At 54.0% G+C, this 21,411-nt stretch overlaps 1 protein-coding gene and 2 long non-coding RNA genes across 3 annotated transcripts in view; 1 reads left to right on the top strand and 2 right to left on the bottom strand.

The window, feature by feature from the left end:
- Positions 1-21,411, bottom strand: part of LOC131510250 (uncharacterized) — a 250,588-nt gene that overhangs the window by 30,319 nt on the left and 198,858 nt on the right. The gene's annotated exons all lie outside the window — the stretch shown is intronic.
- CCDC12 (coiled-coil domain containing 12) overlaps positions 1-21,411 on the bottom strand; it is a 53,698-nt gene that overhangs the window by 20,767 nt on the left and 11,520 nt on the right. Inside the window, exon 2 of the mRNA XM_058727186.1 lies at positions 4-71. Within this exon, the coding sequence (XP_058583169.1) occupies positions 4-71 (68 nt within the window). The remainder of the gene's footprint in view (positions 1-3; positions 72-21,411) is intronic.
- On the top strand, positions 10,735-13,104 carry LOC131510251 (uncharacterized). Its single transcript, XR_009260962.1, has 2 exons — positions 10,735-11,587; positions 11,623-13,104. It is a non-coding gene; the product is annotated as an uncharacterized LOC131510251 (long non-coding RNA).

Here is a 21,411-nt window from a genome sequence, read left to right as displayed (position 1 = left end):
CACCTGTGCTTCTCGCCTTCCTCTTCCCCTTCTCTGAGCTGCTTGGTCTTGGGCTCCCCATCTTCCTTGTCCTGCAAAGGAAGGGAGAAAACCACTTGGTCACATGCAATCCTTGATGCCCAGGCACCTGGCGAAAAACAGGACTCCCTGGCCAGGAGCAGCCTGGTGTTGCAGCCCCCAAGTGGGGTCCCCACCAGCCTTCTACCCTCCCAAGCCCCCTCCCCACCCCACCAAACTTAACCACCGGTAAGCCCAGGCCAGACCCCCGGTGGCCCTCGGAGAACACCAGGAGGAGCTAGGTTTTCATGGTGAGTAATGAAGCTGAACGGTGTCAGAGGCCCACTTCCTGGGTCTGGAGGGAGTCCCCTGCTGAGCTGGGAAGAGTAGTGACCAGCAACGAGGGTGGGGCAAAAGCTCAGGCCTCCAGACTCCCCTTCCAGGCCGGACTCCCCTTCTCCAGAAACACCTATTTGCTTACATTAAGGAGGAACCACAGCTCTAACTAGAACTGGGCTTGCAATATGACTCCCGCAATGTATTCAGGGGATGGAGGGAAGGGGAACTAATTTGAAGTTTCTATAGGAAAAATTCTGAATCGTTTTTGTCTTTCTCCTGCCCCCCATCTCTTTGCGAGTCTAAAGAAGTCATGTTCATGTCACACTTGACATAGTATACTTGTTCTCCAGATCCACAAGGGGCCACAACAACGGATACCACCATGCCGCGTCCACCTGTGGAAGCAAGTCTTCCTGGGCCTTCTCCCTTACTCCGTTAGATCAGACTGGGGACAGACAGACATCCACGGTGTGTGCAGCGGTCTGTGCTCAAATGCATGACCATGCTCTCTGCTCTCAGTGCATGTCCTGAGAGACTCCAGGGTCTCCCTGCCTGCCAGGGCTGACCCTCCAGAGGGTGTCACTGTGTACTTCATTTCTGGCAGCAACGTGCCTTTGACCATCTCGCTGGAGCGGTGTTCCGAGAAGACATCAGTAAGGTGCCACAGGGAGCTGGCTATGACATAAGAAAGAGCTGGTGGCGGGGGTGGAAGCATCGGTCCAGGCAGCCTTTGGGAACAGGCTTCGTCAAAGGAGCATGAGATTCTTGATCTCGGGGTTGTGAGTTCAAGCCCCATGTTGAGTGTAGAGATTACTAAAAAAAATAAGCTTAAAAAAAAAAAGCTAGAACTGACATAAATTACAGGTGAAGTAGCTGGTGTACTAGCTCTCCTAGAAGTCCGTTTATGCCGTTGATGATTGCCTCCCCAGGAGTGGCATTTATTTTATGAGTCACTTCCTAACAGTGATCATCGTGGAGACTCAGAAAAACCAGGCCCCACCGTTCCTTGGCCTCCCACTTACGGGGAAAGGAGACCACCAAAACCAGCCTAGAGGCTTTTGGCTCAAAGAAAACCTTAGGTGATGTGATCAAGATAATCCTTTGCTCTTTCAACCCAGGGCAGCTTAGTCTCTTGGGGATGAGGCAGGAGGCAGCAGGGAACGAGTGACAGCAACGACAGGAGAGTGGTCAGCATGGTTTTGTGGGGTGGGGAGGGGATGGATGGGCAGAATTTGGGTGTTACAGAAGTAGGAAAGGCATTCCTGGAGGGGGACACAGCTTGAGCCAAGGCGGGTGTGGTCAGATGAACACCTAGGTGGTTGCAATAGCAGTCATGGTGAAGGTGAATGCTGGTAAGGTTGTCAAGGCAGGTGGGGTCAATCACAGAGGGCTCTGACCAGTGTCCTAAGGCACTAGGAGCCCAAGGAGAGGCTGGGGGAGCTGCTGGCAGGACCTTTCCTAAGAGTCTGGCAATTGCACTGGACAAGTAAGCCCTGGGGCAGAGAGGCATTCGTTTGGTGATGGGAAAGAGGGAAGGGAGAACAGAGTACAAATTCTTTTTTTTTTTTTTTTTTTTAATGTTTATTTATACTTGAGAGAGACAGAGACAGAGTGTGAGCAGAGGAGGGGCAGAGAGAGAGGGAGACACAGAACCCAAAGCAGGCTCCATGTTCTGAGCTGTCAGCACAGAACCCGACATGGGGCTCAAAATCACAAGTTGTGAGATCATGACCTGAGCTGAAGTTGAATGCTCAACAGACTGGGCCATGCAGGTGCCCCTACAATACAAATCCTTAAATAAGAAACAAGCTAAAGTTCTCGGGGCCTCCAGGGCTGCTGGGGCCTGGGTAGGACCCTCCACAAAGGCCCAACAGACACATGCCCCACCCCCCCCACCCCCCCGACAAAATACCAGTGGATTATTCAAGCCATAAGCCTGGACAGTCAAACAAAAGCTCCTTCCCAACTAGCAGCTAGCAGACACCCTGATGGCCATCAGTGCCTGCCTCCCCTTGGTGATGAAGGACAGAGGTGCAAGGGCAGAAAAGGCTCAACTTTCCCCAAAGTGGGCTGGTGGGCGACCCCACAGGAAGGCTTCTTTCCACAGGGCTCAGTTAACCTGGACTACCTGGCAGAGGAGGGTGAGGACTAAGGAACAGCCTTTGGGAACCAGTCCTGTGCAAACACCATGCCCCTTCTCAGCAGCTACCACAGCCACCACTGTCCTGGAGTCCCAGAGACACTCAAGTGCCTTGGCGCAGGCCAGTTATTCATTAACAAATGACAAAACACCCAACTACCTAGGTGACATTTTAAAAAATGCCGGGCAGTCTGGTGGGCGGGCTGTGTCATCACCTCTGCGCACAGTGTGAGGTTAAGGATGACCCCAGCCTGGGCTGCTGTGAGAAGGGCAGGTGCTCCAGAACAATAAAGATATGCGTGTGGGGCAGGAGCAGGCTGACAAATACACAGGCCACATAAACACAAGGACAAGGTGTGCTCCAGTCTTCCCACTCAACATCGATTCAGATAAGACAGTGAGTGTCATGAGTAGCAGAACAGCTTTTGGGCCATCCTGGCCTCGGTCACAGCAGGGATGTGTGACCTGGGATGGCAGCAGGAGGTGCACACCAGCCTCACGCTGCCGCCCCCCACCCCCCCCACCCCGCCAGCCTAAGAGACTCAAAGGTCCTCCTGGGGCTGTCTTCCAGGTCCTCCATGCAATCCACAGGGAGTCTGGTGAATGGCCATCAGGGAAAAGGGAAAAGATTTGACCAAGGCCACAGTGCCTGACAGTGGTGGCTGCAGGTCTGGATCAAGGTCCTGATCCCCACCCTGTGTTCGCCAAGCAGATGAGAGATAGTGTGTCAAGAGTGGCATTCAGTTTCTAAAAACAGCGCTGATTCAGCCACCTCTCCCGTGCCTCCCCCCACCTCCCCACCCCCGCCATAGTTCAGACCTGGTTCAGACATGGCTTGGATCTGGCCACGCGCACTCAGACTGGCCACGGCCAGCTTGAAGTACACCCTGCGGGTGCAGGCAGGGCTCAAGAGGCTCAGCATCCCAGGGAATCTGGAGACACTCGCCCACCCGGAGACCATTAAATCTGACTCACCGCTTAACCCCTCCCCCCACACACTCTTCCCCAAATCTCCCTTCTTTCTCCTTCTTTCTCCTTCCCAGTCCCTGTTCTGTTCTCAGTTCCTTCCCCTCTCCCAAGCTACCTCCATAGGTCCCCACCACAACCCAGCCCACAACCATCCCTGCCCCCCTTGTGGGCCAGCCAGCCAGCTGCCCCTCTGCCCCTCTGCTCTGGAGGATGCAGCTCCCTGCTGCACTTCTCTCCTTTTCCTCTTCCACCTCCCCAAAGACTCTCTCCACCTTACCATCCATGCCCAAGATGCTGGTCACATCTCCTGCTCCTCTGCTCAAAGCTCTCGTTGGCTCCCCAGACCCTCGGGACAACTGCCATTCTCAAGATGCAGTCTCACAAGGCCCCAACACATGCCCTGCAGCCCATTCCAGAATACCCTGATGCTAGACTCTCTGTCTCAAATCCTGACATGTCCATTCTCATAACCCTGAAGAAAACCCACCCTCTGACCAATTCTGGAGGCCAACCCAAAGGCTACCTCCTGCAGGCAGCCTTCTGAGGTTCACAGGCAATAAGCTTGTGGCTCCTCTGGGCCTAGAACACATCAGGGTCTGACCCCAGGCCCAGGACACAGTCCTGGGTTCCTCGCTATTCATATCCAGTCCCTCAAGTCCTTCACGTCTTCCTCAAGTGTGGGGGCATTTCCTGGAACTCCTCCGGGCCTGGAGGAGACAACCTTCATCAAATGTTTGCCTATTTAATTACTCTCTCCACCAATTCCAGAAGAGCCAAACTCTTAGAAACACTGGTGGAGGAGGGCAGGAAAGCCATGTCTTGGACTAGGATCCTCCCCGCAGTCCACTTGCCTGTTCCTGGAAATACCCCCCATTTCTGACCCCAGCCCAGTTTCCACACCTAGGCCTTGACCCTGCTGCCCTCACTTGTCCCAGAGCCTGCAGGAGGAAGGGGCCTCTAAAGCGCAGGAAGGGGCCTCTAAAGCAACACTTAAGGGGCTCTCAAAAATAGCCCTGCCCCAAACAGGGCTTGATTGAGTGGTTTCACACTGTTAGAAATGCTTTTGCCAAAACCAACATTTTTACAAATAAAATGAGGGTTGTGCAAGACTGGTATCATTTCTTCCTTAAGTCTACGATAAGACTTCGGTGAAGCCATCTTGGCCCAAAGTTTTCTTTGTGAGGTTTTAGATATGAGGCTCTACAGATTTTATTTCTTCCTGTGTCAGTCTCATTAATTTGTATCTTTCAAGGGATATCCATTTCACCTAAGTTACTGAATTTACTGGCATAAAACTGCTTATAATACTCTTATTATCCTTTCAATGTCTGTGGGATCCATAATGATAATCCATTGACACTGACAACCTGTGTCTCGTCTCTTTCTTTATTAGACTAGCTGGAGGGGTGCCTGACTGGCTCAGTCAGTACAGCATGCAAGGCTTGATCTCAGGGTCATGAGTTCAAGCCCCACGTCGGGCATAGAGCTTACTTAACAAAAATAATAAAATATCAGATCAGCTGGAGGTTTATCAATTCTGGGGCATTCCAGACTTGGTGTTTTAACAATGTGTTTGTTCTTCAGTGCCCTCCTGGAAGAAGCCCTCATTAGCTGAGTATCCCTGCAGGGGGTAGGGGGTGCGCATCAATCCCTATTTGCCTGAATCCTATTAGAAACTCAATCAGCCCGCAAAAATGCAGAGGGCTGGGGGGTGGGGTGGGAGAAAAGCTGCTGTCTCCTGCTGCTGCCCTCCCTCTCCCTTTGTAACTCCGGTCCCCTGTGTGTGCGCTCGGTCTGCCCCTGGTCACAAACATAAAGGAAACAAGAGCGCTGTCCTCAAGGACCTCAAATCCACACAAAGGAACAGAAAGAAAAAGGTAACTCTGTGTCATGAGTGGGTGGTAAGGAAGACTTTATTAAATGTTTTGTATGCTTGGGGAACTGGCAAGGGATAGGTGTTGTCAGAGAAGGAGGTAACCCTTAAACTCAATTTTAAATGTCCAGTAGAGGGAGGGTTACCAAGCAGCTACCAAGCTGGAATGGTAAGTGCTCGGCAAAGCCATGAGGGCAGAGCCAGGGCACTGTCCAGGCCTGTGGGGCCGTCCCACGTGGCTGGCTCAGCCAGGATTGGGCGAGGTCAGGAGCAGAGGGGGCTGATGAGGCAATCCTCCAGGGCTGCGGACAGGCTTAGCCCAACTCTCAAAGGGCACTGTGGCAGCCTAGAAGGGGAGTTATGGGAGAAGATGGGGAGACCAGAAACCAGGTGAGATGGTCCACTCCCAGCCTAGACCTGTCCCGGCCTGCGGCTGTTGCGCATCTGTGCTGGTTACGATCACACAAGGGTGGGAACTGCCATCAGGGCAGCCTGCTGAAGCAGGAGCTCTTTTGCTGAGGCAAGGAGCAAGCTCCTCCCTCATCCTAAGAGGAGATGCTGCCCAGGGTTCTTCCTTCCGGAAGAGGAAGAGGGAAGCAGGAAAGTGTTAACAGACACTTCAACCTCTGATCTAGGTTCCCCCTACCATCAGCCCGTTACTGAAGCAGCTAGAGACCCGACAGGAACTCACAGGTACAGAAACCCTTTCCAGAACCCAGATGCCTCACTAACTCTGGGTGTGCCTGCTGAGCTGTTCATGGAAACGGCCCTTCTGTTCAACAATCAAGAGAGAACAAGGCCCCAAACCTAGTCCCCTAAGAAGAAGTGAAAGTGACCCCAGCTTGAGCCTCTCCAGTTGATTTGGGCCCAGGGCGGGGAAAAATCAAGGAGAGGTAGGCACAGAAAGGGGCGGAGGGGGGACAGACAGGAAGGGACTGGCTGGGGGCAAAGCTGGCAGGTTTCACAATTTCACCCTGTTGCCCATCCTCAGAACCAGGGCAGCCGCATGTCAGGTGGAGAGACTTCCTGTGGGGTGTGGCTGCAGCAGGCGCTGTGCTCCAAGGGCGCTCATGGGGTAGGGCAGTCACCCAGGGTCTGACTCACCCTGAATATGCAGTGATAAGCCCCGGGCTGAATGCCACCACACTGGGACACAGAAACTGCACAGTCCTCTACTGCCCAGGGACTGGGGAAAGGGTGGGGAGGGAGGTTCTGAGTCTCCTGGGCAGGCAGTGATCCCCGCAGGGCGGCACTCTGGTCTGGGACTACCTGGCCTGCTATGCCCACTCTGTCCAGCAGGTGGACACTCCCTTGAGGGCAGGCACTTGTCTTAACTGCCGTACCCACGAGCCTGACACTACCCACAGCAGGGACAGTGGTAGAGCGCAAGGGCTCTGGGCCGAACCCTGCCTGGCAAAACCCAGCTCCGTATTCGCCCTGCTGTGTGACCCTGGACAAGTTATTTGACCTGTCTGGCCTTAGTTTCCTATTCTATGAAAACAAAGACTACCACACTGACATCATGGCACTGTCACAGGAGTGGAGGAGGAGCCAGGGAGGAAGGAAGGAGAAGAGCCTGCCGCTCACATGGATGAGGCAGCAGACCTGAAGAGCAGGGAGGACTGGGCCAGGGCAGGAAGGGCAGGGCCACAGAGAAACCACAGGGCTAGAGGCCCAGACTGCCTGCATCTGCAGAGGTCATGATAAGCTTTCACTTTCATCAATCCTGAGAGTAGACAAGCAGCATGACAGCGTCTGCTTCGTGAACACATCAGAAGACGGGTGACAATCTGTGCCGGGAGACAGATCTTTTGATTCTGCGTTCAGTGCTTCACCAAGAATCAGACTCACAGCGTCCAGGAACAGAGAGCCACTGCTCTCCCAGGGGTGCAGGCACTCCCTAAAAGCTTATGAGCGGCGAGAACAAAGAGAGGGGGGCACAGTAATAAACTGGAGATAAGGGCCGCAGATAAGAGCCGGAACCAGGGCAGTGGTGCTGAGATAGAACACGGGGGTGCCTGAGCGCTCTGGGGGACAGGGCGAGGTCAGACAGACGACTGGCTCCAGGCTGTGACTGAGCCTCATGGGGAGAAGAAGGCACCTGTGACACAAAAGGTAGCCGTGGTGAGGGGACTAAGAGAAGGGAGCAGTGGCTCTCAGGCAGACGAGGGTTAGGCTGATGCCTGCAGTCTGACGAAGGCCGGTGTGGACGCGGGCCAAGGGTCCAGAGTCTGTCCAGGCGTCCTCAGCAGAGGCAGGGTTGGCCCCACCATCGATGCCCTATTACATGGCCCCACCCCAGAGGAGTGGGGGGAACTGGCCCCATGCCAAGCCTGGTCCTATTCTTGTCGCAGGTGCAAATGGGAAACCGGCTGTGTTCAAAGGAGGCAGCAGATGCCCCGTCCAGCAGATTATTAGTTAACAAATATTGACTGGCTCCCTAGTGCTAGGTACGCCACATTAGGTCCAGAGGAGGAGAAAGAACAAGGAGGCCCCTAGTGTTCAGGGACCAGGGTGGGAACTCTTAGCCTGGGTCCATGGACAGGATCCCAGAGCTCAGCGATCAGACACACACACAGGCCAGGTGTGAAAAGGCTCATTCTTCTGGAGTAACAACCCATAGCTCTTCAGAGTCTCAAGGGGGTAGTGACCCAGAGGAGGAAAGGGAAGGCGTCAACAGCATGGTGCTGGTGGGGAGGCACACAGAGTTCTCTGGGTGGCATTTGAGGTATCTGGGGAGGCTCTCCAAAGGAAGTACCCCTGTCCTGCACCTTAAGGAGTGGGGGCAAGGGGAAAGGGCAGCAGAGGGAACAAGTAGCACTGTGAGGTGCAGAGGCTTGGGACGACCCCCATGGGCCCCGTGTCCCCAGCAGGAAAGAAGCCCTTGAAAGGTCCTGCTGAGGGCAGGGCAAAGACCAGGTGCCCTCTTTCCTTCACACGCGGCCAGCCAGGGCCATTGCCTCTGGGCCGCCAGAGGGGAGGGCCCTATGGGACGAGGAAGCCCAGGCAGCGGGGCTAGACCGGCAGGCGCAGGCAAACCACAGCTCCACAGCTTAGCGATGGTGGGAAGCGCGGCAAACTCAGGACCTCTCCAATTCCTCCCCTGTTAAAGCAGGGCCGGCACTACTCCAGCAGTGATGTCAAGGATTAAAGAAAGTAGCCTGGGTCCGCCTTCTGGTGCAGGACCTACGTGCCAGGCCTGGCATCCAGGGGTGTCCCCTGAGTCCCGCCGTCATGTCCATCGTGTCTGCACCCCCCTGGGGAACCAGCTAGCTGTTCCCTGTTTTCATCGCCTCCACCCCTTGCTCTGACTGTACCCCACACACACCAAAAAACCCCCAAGAAAGTGGATAGCCAGTTGAGTTCTGGGAACCAAAACAGACATAACAGGTACCCAGGGCCCAGGGCCCAGATCCAGGCTGGGAAACAAGAGACCAGTTACTGTCAGTCCAACCCGCAGAGAAACTGATCTACCTCTAACCTTTTCAAACGTAGTGATGTGTGAATGGAAGGCATCATCCTTGTCTAATATCGCTTCTTTATTTTTTTGCCAAGTTTCTGTAGGTGACAAACGTGTCATTTTTAAAATTGAAGCTCAAGTTAAGAATGACCCATCTGATCCCCTTGGGGATGAGTGACAAGGGCCCCAGGCTGGAAGGACAGGCACCACCCGCGGGAGGCTTCCCCACAGAAGCCATCGCTCTGCACATACCACCCAACTGCAGGGCAGCTGGCAGACGGCAGGTGGGCTTCGGCACGTCCCCCGCTGTGTGGGCCGCAGGTCACACCCCTGTTCAGCAGAAGGGCTTTCTTCCCCAGGCAGGCCCTCCATTGATAAGTACCCCAGACACTGCATTTTACCTGGATTTGCTAGCATGCGATTTTATCATCTGCCTTTCCCCCCTAAAGGGGGCGCTCTGAGAGGCCTCTCCATCTCTGTTCCCCAGCACCTAGCACATTATGGCAGCGGGACTAACAGCAAAAGAGGGAATGAGCAAGGCAGAGGAGGAGGTAGGACACACATGCTAATTCCTCCCCTATACACAAGGTTCTCCTCCCACAACTTCCAGGCATCAGGGGTCAGTAGGTTTGTCTCACAGACGCAAAGACTGAGGCTGCGTAGCACCTAACTCAGGTCTGTGCACGTCAGACCCCTACTCTTCCCCCTGCTTTGGGGACACGCCAGAAGCCCAGTTCCCTGCTGCCACACATGCGGTTCTTCCCACCACACACATCTGCGTGTTCACCACTCAGCTGTCAGTGCTACACTCCCCTCCGACAATCACCTGCACCTCTGCTTCTGCCCTGTAGATCGAGGGCAAAAATCTCAACCGTGCCCACTTCCTAGGAGTGTGGGAAGGATCATATCTAACCAGGTCCATCAAATGAGAAGACTTCCCAGTGGAAGGTGAGCTCCGGGAGGGCGGGACCCGACTGTTCCTCATCCCTGCTCTACTGTATTTCCTACAATAATAGCGGTCACGACAGCATGCCAGGCAATCGATGATTCAATTAACTGAAATAATCATTACTTGAGTAGTCGTCACAAAAGTCTAGTAAGGTCAGGGCTGCTTGCTTGCTTTCACAGATTAGAAAAATGCGAGTGTAGGGCCCACCCGGAGTCACACAGCTCAGGTCCCAGGGTCCAAAGGGGAGGGTGGGCCTCAAGCCTAGGCTGCTCCCCATAGAACCCAGCCCTCTGCTCTGGCCACACGGCCGCCCCCACCTCACACACACACACACACACACACACACACACACACACACACGGTCTCATGAGTGTATAACAGCACGTCTGCATCAGCATTACACTGCTCCCGTCTCTTCCTGGTGTAGTTTCAGAGAGATGTGACCCAGACGGGACCATTTCTGAGCCAGGAACTTCAATTCCAGAAAAGCACCACAAGGAGAGAAAAGAGCAATGCGCGGAGAGGTGCTCACAGCTAGGTTTCTCCTAACAGGGAGGACTGGAGCTACGAGGGGAGTCCAACCTGCTGGCGCGGCTAGGCCACCCGGTCACGGGAACGGCACCACGAAACAGAACACACAGGACCCTGAGAGGCACAGAGCCCACACACACAGCCGTGAGCCAAACCATGGCAACAAGACACAGGCGGTGGCCTGAGACTTCATGGGCTCACACAGCACGACTGTGGGTAATGTTTTTTCCATTTCCTTTCATTCCGTCGTCAAAGTGATTTAATAACAAAATGACCTAAAACAGCTAGAGGAACCCAGCTGTGTGTAGCTCACCGTCTGGACTGTCCTCACACCCTACACAGACTCTCCTGACCTTCACCCGGCTCAACGGGAAAGCAGGAAACCAAGGCTGGCCTTCAGGCCCAATGCAGCCTCGTCAACGTTTAGTGACCTCTGTCAAGCTTAAAAACACACAAAACCCAAAGAACCAGCATGCCACGGGAAGAGGAGGGCAGACGCACACTGGCGTCGCTCTGCAGCCCGGGACTGGGCCCAGCAGCCAAACCAGCAGCTGCGCTGGAGGACGAGCACCCTCCAACGAGGCCAGACAGCTGCCCAGCTCATGACAAAAATTTCAGTTAAGAAACCAACTGATGGTGAGCGGTGAGGTTACCTCCCCACCCTCTCACCCGGCCTCACCATTTCCCGTTTTTGGGAGGGAAAACGCGTCCTCTGCCACAAAGCAGAACTCGCAACCACCAGGACTTCCTCACCGTGGTAAAGCCCACGGCTGGAGCGAGAGCAAGCGAATCACAAGGCAAACAAGAAGGTCCGCGAAGCTGAGAAACCCCCTGTCCCAGTATGAGACGGCCTCGTGTGGCACTGGGAGGCAGACCCAGAACCCCCTTCCCGTGCTTCACAGTGGACAGCAGAGTCACAAAGCACTGCAACGGGAGCCCAGCTGGCTGTTTTGGGGGGGTGGAACAGCCACCCAGAATCTCTGGTCCTGAGGCCGTACAGCTGGCACCTGACCCTCACCAGATCTGTCCGACTACAGAGCAAACAGGCTTCCCCTCTGCACGTGAACTCTGGATGGTGGACAGGATTCTCAGCCTGAGCCCCCGAGGGAAGAGGGAGCCCACCTATCACGTGTTCACCATCCTTGAATCCAAGGGAAACGGCAAGCAAGGGCCTGAAAACTCCAGTAAGTGACCCTGAAAATTACTCTTCTACCTCCCCCTCCCCACCAGGCCCATGTGCCTGTTCACACCCGTGCTGGGTCCCCCCCAGTGTTCCCTGACAGCCACCAACAGGGTCCCCCCCAGCGTTCCCTGACAGCCACCAACAGGGTCCCCCCCAGCGTTCCCTGACAGCCACCAACAAGACCACATCAGGGTTCCTGCTATCCACATGACACCACTGGCTTTACTCAAAGCGTGTGATCAACCTGGATGCGCCGCTACTTTTCTGCATGGGCGGGCGTCCAAGCACCCCAGTCCATGCCTGAACAACCGACTTAGGAAACTGTGTGGTCTTGGATAGGCTTCGCACACAGTGCAGTTCATCTGGCAGGTATGGCCACAGACTACAGACTCTTAAGTAAAGGCAACTCTGCTTCTCCCTGAGAAAAGTCTCAGCCCGGCCAACTCCCAAATCCACGTGCCTGTCTAGTGGCCTCATTTCTTCATTCAACTATTTTCAGAGTGTCTCTGAGCCTTGTCCTCTGTGAACAGAAAGGTGAGGAAGACATGACTGCTGCCCTCAGGCGGACGGGGGCAGATGAAAGGTGAAGGAGACAGGTGAATGGATAGTCATCACACAGCGTGAGCGCTGTGACTTCCTGGGTGACTAACAGCTGACAAGATGAAACCTGAACTCACCTGCAAGAAGCGTGAGCTGTCCGTGGAGGGCAGGGGCATGAGGGGAACTGGAAGGAGCAGGTGTGCTAAGCCTGAGCCCCGTCTCTGTGGAGAGCAGGGAGACATCCAAGGTGCACTGGGGCTGCGGGAAGGAGGCACCAGCATGGAGGCTTGCCCCAGGGGCTACAGACATTAGCCCGCGGGGACTGAGAAGCCAGGAAAAGCCAGAGGACAGGCAGGGGGTAGCAACAACGTGACTACAGAGTGTGATTTATAAAGAGCACAAAGAAAGGACCAGAAAGGAAAGGGCGAGGGTCACCGGGTGAAGCCACTGAAAACCGAGTCGGATATGGGTCAAGAGAGCCACTTTCTCATCCCCAGGGTGGCAGAGGGCAGCTGCCTGGGAGTCTGTGTGGAGGGGCAGCCCGTTCCACCTGCACAGTGCACTGCCCACACAGCTATCCACGTCTCCCTCTCACACGCACATAGGGCCTCTGGCCCCACAACTTCCCTGGGATCAGGTATGGTCACCCCCTCCGTGCAGCGAGGTTTGGAACAACTAAAGGACTTACTCAATGGTTCGCAGCTAATAAAAGATAGGTCAGCACTAAAACTGAGGTTTTCTGATTGCATCATGCTTCCAAAACTTTCAAAATAAGGCTTGGGTGTGTGTTCTGCATAACAGCCAGAGAAGTGTGACCATGTCCATTCTTACCAAATGAGAAAGAAAGAAAACCACAAACTGTTAGGGCTGCAAAGGCCTCAGATAACATCAGGTACAGGATGAACCAGATCCAGTGGCCCACGGAACCTGTTATAAATAGAACCTACCAAGTCACAATCTTCCTGGTAAGACCTGGAAGTCTGAATGCTCCCAGAGCCTGCCCACTCCCAGGTCACACTTCTGCCACATGGTCCACCGGAAGAGCCTCCGAGTCAGACCCCATCCCTCCTCCTAGAGAGGCTGACCGCGGAGAGGAAGTGAGCGGTAGGAGGCCGCCCCAAGCTACAGTGACCAGGGTGGCTCTGGACAGAGCAGGCAGGATGAGGAGCAGTACAGACAAAGCTCTCATACAACATAAACATCCTGAGGGCAGCAGGAGGTCCAGGTGAAACGTGCAGGACGAGAAGGACAAGAGCTAGACCTGGACCACAGTCTCCTGACTTCAAGCTGACCGGGCTGTCTACACCATCAGGTTGCCTGCAGCCATGGAGGAAGGAGAACGGACCCTGAGTTCCCAGGTCACTCTACGGGCCGCCCAGTGCCTGTGCCCCCGCCTTACGTGGGAAGGCTCTACCTAAGCCTGGGCAAAACAGAGCCAGCTGCACAGTAAAGAGGCTGAGACCGCCCTATACTCACTTTCTGAGCTAGGAAGGGTGCAGGGGGCAGCAGCACAGACTTCCCTTTGGCAGCAGCTGCAACAGGACTGCAGGGCCACAGCCGAGCCTGTGGCTGAGTCTAATACAGAGGCAGGTAGGCAGGTAGGGGAGCCACTTTTCGCGAGAACTGCTGGGCTTCTTTTTGCCTGCATACCTCCAAGACTGGCTCTTGTTTTTTAAACAAACAAACAAAATAGATTTCTGTTGCTTGCAACTAAGTACCCGGGCTACACGTGACCCTTTATAGCAATAACCTAACAGTAAAGTATGTGCAGGACTTTCACGGCTCAAAATTGTCTTAGGTCCCACAGCTCACTGGATCCACCGGGAGACCTTGGGAGGTAAGCAGCATAAAGGTTCTGATGCCCACTTTGCAAATGGAGAAGCCAGGCGCAGGATGTTGGGTGTTCTGTGTACTTGGCCCCAGCACCCCCTCCCCCCAGCCAAGTCCATCACAAAGCCCAACGGCTGACGGCTGACGCAGGCAAGGCACTCAGCTGGCCTGGGGTCCGCCTCCCCATCCCTCCATCCCAACACGGAGCTGAGCGTGCAAGGTACACAGCCCCAACACGAGCAGGTTGGAAAAGCAAATTCTTTGCACGTCAATTCCCAGGCAAGTCAGCACTTTACAGAGCGACAAAGTGTGCTGAGGCTTCTGGGCGACTAGAAGCTATTTTAACCTCTGATCAGCTGCTTCTCCAAGTGTCACAGTCTGGGGAGAAGTAAAGGTAAGGCAGCTGTCTTCTCTCTGGTGTGATTCAGAAGTGATAAAATCCTAATTGAAACCAAATTTAAACTATAAGTCAGAACTGGCACATTTATTTGTGGGCGGAAATACTGCTTAAAGGAGGTCTTTTAATCCTCACCTATACATATTTCCTCGAGAAGCCAAGAGTACTTTTTTAAGCCATGTGCTGGGCTGAGGGGCTGAGAAGGCAGAAGCACACGAGGAAGCAGCTGGGAGCTGACCGGCTTGCGGTGAACTTGGGCGATCACTAGCTTTGCGGGGCTGCACCTTCCTCGGCTGCGGAGAGCTGATAACGAGAGTCGACACGGTGTGAGGAGCCCTGTGCTATGGCCCACATGGAGTAGGTCCTCAGTGAAGAGGCGCCAACCACGGTGATGACGGTGGAGCCCCAGAACAAGGCCTGTGCCCTCAAAGCGTGAGGCCCACGACATCCCACCCCCCTGCCCAGCGATGTCCACTCCCCTCACCCCACTGCCGAAAAGGGTCACAGAACAGATCCCCGCACGCATGCCTCTTTCCTTCCCTCGGGTCACCCAGAGCGGCCACCAGCATCACCCAGTGGGCGACCAAGCTCTTGCCCTTGGGCTGACCAGTTCAGAAGGGCAGACCCTACGTGCACGCAGAGAATGTGAGTCCAAGCCAGAAGAGACCAGCCACAGTGTGCAGGGAACCGGGGGAGGCAGGTGGTTTCCACACAGGGTCTTCCCAAATTTGGACCACCTCCACACCTGCCAGCGCTGCCCCACGCCTCCTCTTCTTCCATGCCTCCCCATAAGCCGTCATCCTCCATGCCCTGTGCTCGATCCCTTCTCGGATGTTCTCTCAGCGCCTCGGCCAGGTCTCACTCCAGTTGGAGAGCTACACAGCCTGGGACACAGAGCCCAAATGGGGACAGCCCCGTAAACTAACCAAGGAGATCAAGCGGGGTCAGCACATTCACAGCGGGTTCAGAAGCTCTCTCCTCGGCACAGCACACCGTGTATGGAGTACAAGTGCTCCCAGCCCTCCCTCCAGGACTCTCATGGCTCTGGGACACCCCTCCCCAGTGTATAGCGCTGTGTTGTCTTATAATCTCTTTTTTTTTTTTAATTTTTTTTTAACGTTTATTTATTTTTGAGACAGAGCATGAACGGGGGAGGGTCAGAGACAGGGAGACACAGAATCTGAAACAGCCTCCAGGCTCTGAGCTGTCAGCACAGAGCCCGACACGGGGCTCAAACTCACGGACCGCGAGATCATGACCTGAGCCGAAGTCGGCCGCTTAACCGACTGAGCCACCCAGGCGCCCCTATAATTTCCTATAATATTATTATTATTATTATATTGGTGGGACATGGGTCCAGTCTCCCCACGGGGTCCCCAGTTTGCCCTTGCTGACCTCAGTCCCCAAGCCCTACACAGGGCCTGGCACATAGCAGGTACTCAACAAGAAGAGTGATGCTGGCCAGGTGCACAAGGAGGGCTCAAAGGGCTCAGTGACCTACTCCTTGCCCCAGAGGGCCCAGTGCGCACGCCCACTCCTGAACAGTTCTGGGCTCCTGGACCCCCGGACCCAGAGCAGGGAAAATTCTCTCATCTGATGGCTTCCTCACCCAGGTAGCAAACACAGGTACATTTTCTTTAGGATTCAATTACCCGCTCCCCCCTCTCCCTCCCTGCCCCCCCCCCCCGCAAGAAATCTTGGGGCCCCTGGGTGGCTCAGTCGGTTAAGCATCCGACTTCAGCTCAGGTCATGATCTCACAGTTCATGAGTTTGAGCCCCACATCAGGCTGTGTGCTCACAGCTCAGAGCCTGGAGCCTGACTGAGATTCTGTGTCTCCCTCTCTCTACCCCTTGCCTGCTTGAGCTTGCGCTCTCTCTCTCCTCTCTCTCTCTCTCTCAAAAGTAAATAAACATTAAAAAAAATTTTTTTAAAAAGCTGGTGGTACCAGGCCCAGAACACAGTGTGGAGGCAGGAGGGAGGGGCTGTCCTTGAAAGGACAAATGTCTTCTGCTCCAGCCACTCACACTTTCTCCAGACAGAGCAGCTCTTTAGAAGCCTGAATGAAAACAGCCCTCGAGTGTGGATTTTTACTCCCCACGGGGCATCGTTACCACAGTGACCGTTTTTCCTCTTGGAATTCTTTCAAGAGTACAAGCCATTGCTTCCCTCCTAAACAAAACTGGGGAGAAGCCAGGCCACCAAGGGTTAAGGGAAGGGCCCTGAAGGAAGCAGGGCTAGACACATCCAAGCCACATCAAGCGCTGGCTGCAGTGGGGTCTCCTGAACCTCTACAGCCGCTTAGAAATGACAAGCCCCTCCCAGCTGCTGAGCGTGTGCATAGCAGGGGAGTGCTGAGGGAACAGTGTGTGTGGGGGGGGGGGGGCGGCTTGTGAGTATGGGGGAGTTGTGTGTGTGTAGTCTGGGGAGGTACAGGTTGTGTGTAGGTGGGGGCTGGAGACACTGGGAGCTGGGGGTGTAGAGGGAGTGGGGGTGTGGGGACTGGAGGGTGGGCAGGTATACTATATGTGTGTATGCATACGTGCACTGGGGGTGGCTTGGGAATCTCGGGGGGCATGTGGGGAAGTGTGTGGGTTGGGGAAGTGTTCCTCACTATCCCAACATGAAACACAGGCCACATCTTCCCCCTAAACAAGAACATGAATTGCATTTCAAATCAGAATTACAATACTTAGCACTACAGATCGGCCACATCCTGGCCCAAATGTCCACAGGGGCCAAATGTTTTGTTTTGTGTCTTTTTTTACTTTTTTTTTTTTTTTAACATTTTTTTACTTTTGACAGAGTATGGGGGGGCGGAGGGACAAGGAGACACAGAATCTGGACCAGGCTCCAGGCTGTGCGCAAGCTGTCAACACAGAGCCCGATGCGAGGCTCAAACCCATGAACCGTGAGATCGTGACCTGAGCCGAAGTCGGACCCTCAGCCGACTGAGCCACCCAGGTGGCCAATTTAAAGCACGCAGCCCAAGTCTGAAACAAGTGACCTAGAAGCAACTGTTTGAGGCAACTCCTATTTCTTTTCAGAACACCCCTGCTCAGTTGGTCCAGGGCATGGATGGCAGCGCCAAGCAGCTCTTGAGGAACTGGCTTGGCGGGTCCCTGCCCACCCTGCAAGTCCAGCCAGTCCTCTTTTGATGCACAAAGCTCAGGGAGCTCAGAGTCATGGGACACAGAGCACTCAGTAAGGTGCCATTCGGTGGGGGGGGGGCCACTGGGAGATGTTAAGTAAGTTTAGGAGTGGTCACCGCCTACAAGGAGCTACCCGTCTACTGAGGAGCTGGCAGAAACTGGGACTAACATGCCAAAAAAAGAAAAAAAGCCACTACTACTAGCTACTGCTACTATTATAATCACCACAATTATTATCGAGATGTTGCGTGAGGTTAGCAGTATCATCAAGGATGCTGCGTGCCAACCATTCACAAGAAAATAGTCTTCTTTCTAAAAAACAAATGCCAAATAACGAATAGTGCTGAGTCACTGATATCCACGCTGGGGGAAAAAAATCCTGACTCCTACCTCACGCCATGCAAAAACAAAGAAATTCCGAACGGACTGGAAATCTAAGGGTGAGGGGTGCCTGGACAGTCAGTCGGTTAAGCGTCCGACTTCGGCTCAGGTCATGATCTCACGGTTCGTGGGTTCGAGCCCCGCATCGGGCTCTGTGCTGACAGCTCGGAGCCTGGAGCCTGCTTCGGATTCTGTGTCTCCGTCTCTCTCTGCCCCTCCCTGGCTCACACTCTGTCTCTCTCTTTCTCAAAAATAAATAAACATAAAAAAATTTTTTTTTAACTCTAAAGGTGAAAGGTAAGACAATAAAACTTCTAGAATATAGCATAAGAGAACATCATCATGACCTAGGAGTATACAACTACTGCATTTCCTTAAGCAGGCCACAGAACATATTCAGAAAAAAAATTTTTGATGAATTGGACTACATAAAAATAAAGAACGTCTTCCGTCCACCAAAGAAATCAATTAAAAGGATGAAAAGTCAGGGCACCTGGTGGCTCAGTCGGTTAGGCATCCGACTCTTGGTTTCGGCTCAGGTCGTGATCTCACGGTCCTGAGATTGAGCCCCATCAGGCTCTGAGCTCTGCACTAGGCACGGAGCCTGCTTGGGATTCTCTCTCTGCCACTCTCTCTGTCCCTCCTCCGCTTGTGTGCTTGCTCTCACACACTTGTACATGTGCACATGCTCTCTCTTTCTTTCTCTCTCAAAATAAATAAATAAACTAAAAAAAAAAGCATGAAAAGTCAAGGCCTAGAGGAGGAGAAAATGCAATACATCTACAGAACAAAGGACTTACTCAGGACACGAATGAAGAACTAGAAATTAACAGGAAACAGTATCAGGCAACCCAATAAAAAAGGGGAAAAGGCAAAAGGCTTGAACAGGCACTCACTTAAACATATGAAAAGATGCTCAACTGTATTTGCGAATTTAAGCCGTAAAGGGATACCACTACATCCCTACCAGCATGGCTCACATGAAAAAGACTAGCCGCTGGGAGTGTCAGAGAGGAATGCTCAGACACTGCTGGTGGGAGTGTGAAATGGTGTAGCCACTGGGAAAGCTGCCTGGCAGTATCTAGCCATGACCAAGCACTTCTACTCCTAGGCATATACATACCCAGCAGACATACGTACACAAGTCCACCAAGACATTCACAAGACCGGGACTAACAGCACAGTCCATTATGGCTCCAGCCTCAAAACCTAGAGGACAGATCCCATGGAGTACATTCGAATACTGGAATACTGTACAGCAGTAAGAATGAACTGACGCCACACCCGATGGCTCAGACACAACAACGAATGAAAGAAGTCAGACCCCAAAAGACTATGTACTTTATGACTCCCTTTGTATAAAGTTCGAAAGAAAAGCCAACCAACGGTGTTAAAAGTCCCAAACGATTAATCTTGGGGCGCAAGCGCCCAGGGAAGGGAGCAGGAGGGGAATTCTGGGGAGGCTGCCATGTTTCTTGATCTGAGTGACTGATTACGTAATGTGCTCGTGTGGTGTAAAAAAAAAAAAAAAAAAAAAAAAAACAAAAATCACTGGGCTGATTTGTCTCCTTTTCTCTATGTACAGTACACTTCAATTAAAAGAGATTTTTTTTTTAATGCCACTACAGAGTTGTCAAAAACAGAAGCTAAGCCCATATATAAACAAAAACACATTACTAAAATCGAAAGAGAGGACAGTAAGAAGTCAGTCCCCAAAGAGAGGAGTACCTCAGGTCCCCGAAGCACACCCAGAGGATGGCTACCTGGAGGGAAGCACACGCCCTTCTGCCCTCCTGGCTCTAGGAAACAGGCAACAACAACTGAGGGATTCACCACCAAGGTCACAAAAATTCTTTTGTTGCAAAAAGCTAATGGAAAAATGAAAAACCAGCTTGAATTTCAAGATTCCTTTGCTTTTCAACCCTCTGTCCCCCATTTGTACGCCTTGCAAACACCTGGTTACATCTTGTCACGCCACAGGAGTCAGTCAAAGGGAAAGCTGAGGCCCCAACAACGTGTCAGTCACGTAGCAAGAAAGAGGGACCTCATCTTACGGCCTCCTGCCCAGGGCTGCTTCATGAGGCTGCCTCGGGTGACAGGTGAGCTAAACAGCGAAGGATCCAGAACAGCATGCATCTACCTCGAGAAGCCCTGCCCTCTGAGGGACACTTAGAGGCTCACCCCTAGCCCAGGCCAGTAGTGTCTCCCCAGAATATGAGACCAGTTTGCGGGAAGGTCTCCTCCGCTTTGAGGCAGCCACTGCAGGGCCCTCCCTGCTCGGCTCCCAGGGGAAGCAGGCACCAGTTCCACGCCACGGGCAGAGCACCACGGGACTCGGCCAGGAGGCGGTGGGCTCCCCAGAGAGGTGACCAAGGTCAGAGGATCAGGGTGTGGGCCCTGTCTCGGTCTCTGCTGTCACATCTGTAAAATAAAGGGGTCCTCACTAGGGGTAAAATACGAGTGTAGCAGAAAGGACACATGCGCACACACCATCTCACTTCATCTTCATCCCGGGAGGCAGGGGTTACCATGGCGACTTCTGGCCAAAGACTCACAAAGCTCGGGAACATGAAGAGATTTATCTCTCCATTGATCTCAGGGTTGGCAGAGCACGGTGGCAAAAAGCAATTGTTCCAACAACCCCCGGTGCAGGGGGCTGACTCCCGCACAGCATTCAGCTCCCCTGGGAGCAGCCCTCAGGGCCTGCCCACCTGCAGGGGAGGGGGTGGGGAAGGCTGCCCACACCACAACAGCGGGCCAGCCCAGAGAGCAAGGCCACAGGAGCACTGCCTCAGCCTGGTGCTGCCTCTCCTGGGAGATCAGGGAGTCTCACAGGTGAAGGCTGGCGTGGCCTCAAAGCAGAGGACAGGCCTGACCCACGGCGAGGCTGTGACCAGGACCCCCCTGGCACCTTCCCCTCCCACACGCACTTCCCGGAAACAGCCGGACCAAAATCGCTTGCCCATCACCTTGTCGGGTCCAAACCCATTCTGGTCTTCACCTGGCTTCTCTCAGCCCCCCTGCCCCCCATCCAAGTTTCCTCTGCTAGTGCCTCTGACATGCCTGTTCCCCCAGCCCTCGTCTCTGCTGGCTAAACCGGTACCTAGGGGACCTCCTCTAGCCCCAGGCCTCCAGATCCTATCCACACAGGCATCTCTCTGCAGTCCCGATGCCCGCTTGACAGGCTCTCTCCACCTAGATGGCTAATAGGCCCGATGTAGCCACACCACACTCCTGATTCCCCTTCAAAACCACTCTCCCTGTACCTCTCACCTCAGGTACAGGTGCTGCCATCCCCCCAGCCAGCACAGCCCACCTGCCAGGATGTCCTGTGACCCTCACGGCTCGCCCAATGCAGCAGCCTCCTGCCTCCACACAGTCAGGACAGGGCCCAGCCCTCAGGTCTCCAATGGCTCCCCACTGCCCCTAGAGCCCAGCCCCTGTGGCGCCAGCCTGCCAGGGCCTCTCTACTCGAGTTCCTGCCCTACCTCCCCAACCCTTCACTGGATGCCTGCCACGCAGGGGTTCTTTCTGCCCCTCAAACAAGCCAAGCTAGTTCTCTGCTCAGTTTAGAATGTTCTTCCCTAGATCCTGGCATCCCATCCCTCCCCTGCAACCACCACCATCTCCAATCTCCCCCTCAGAGGGGTCTTCCTGTCTTACACACAGCCC

The sequence above is a fragment of the Neofelis nebulosa genome, chromosome 4 (genome assembly GCF_028018385.1).
Source record: "Neofelis nebulosa isolate mNeoNeb1 chromosome 4, mNeoNeb1.pri, whole genome shotgun sequence".
NCBI classification, from domain to species: Eukaryota; Metazoa; Chordata; class Mammalia; order Carnivora; family Felidae; genus Neofelis; species Neofelis nebulosa.
Note: the sequence above shows the minus strand (reverse complement) of the source record. Positions and strands in the feature narration are given on the sequence as shown.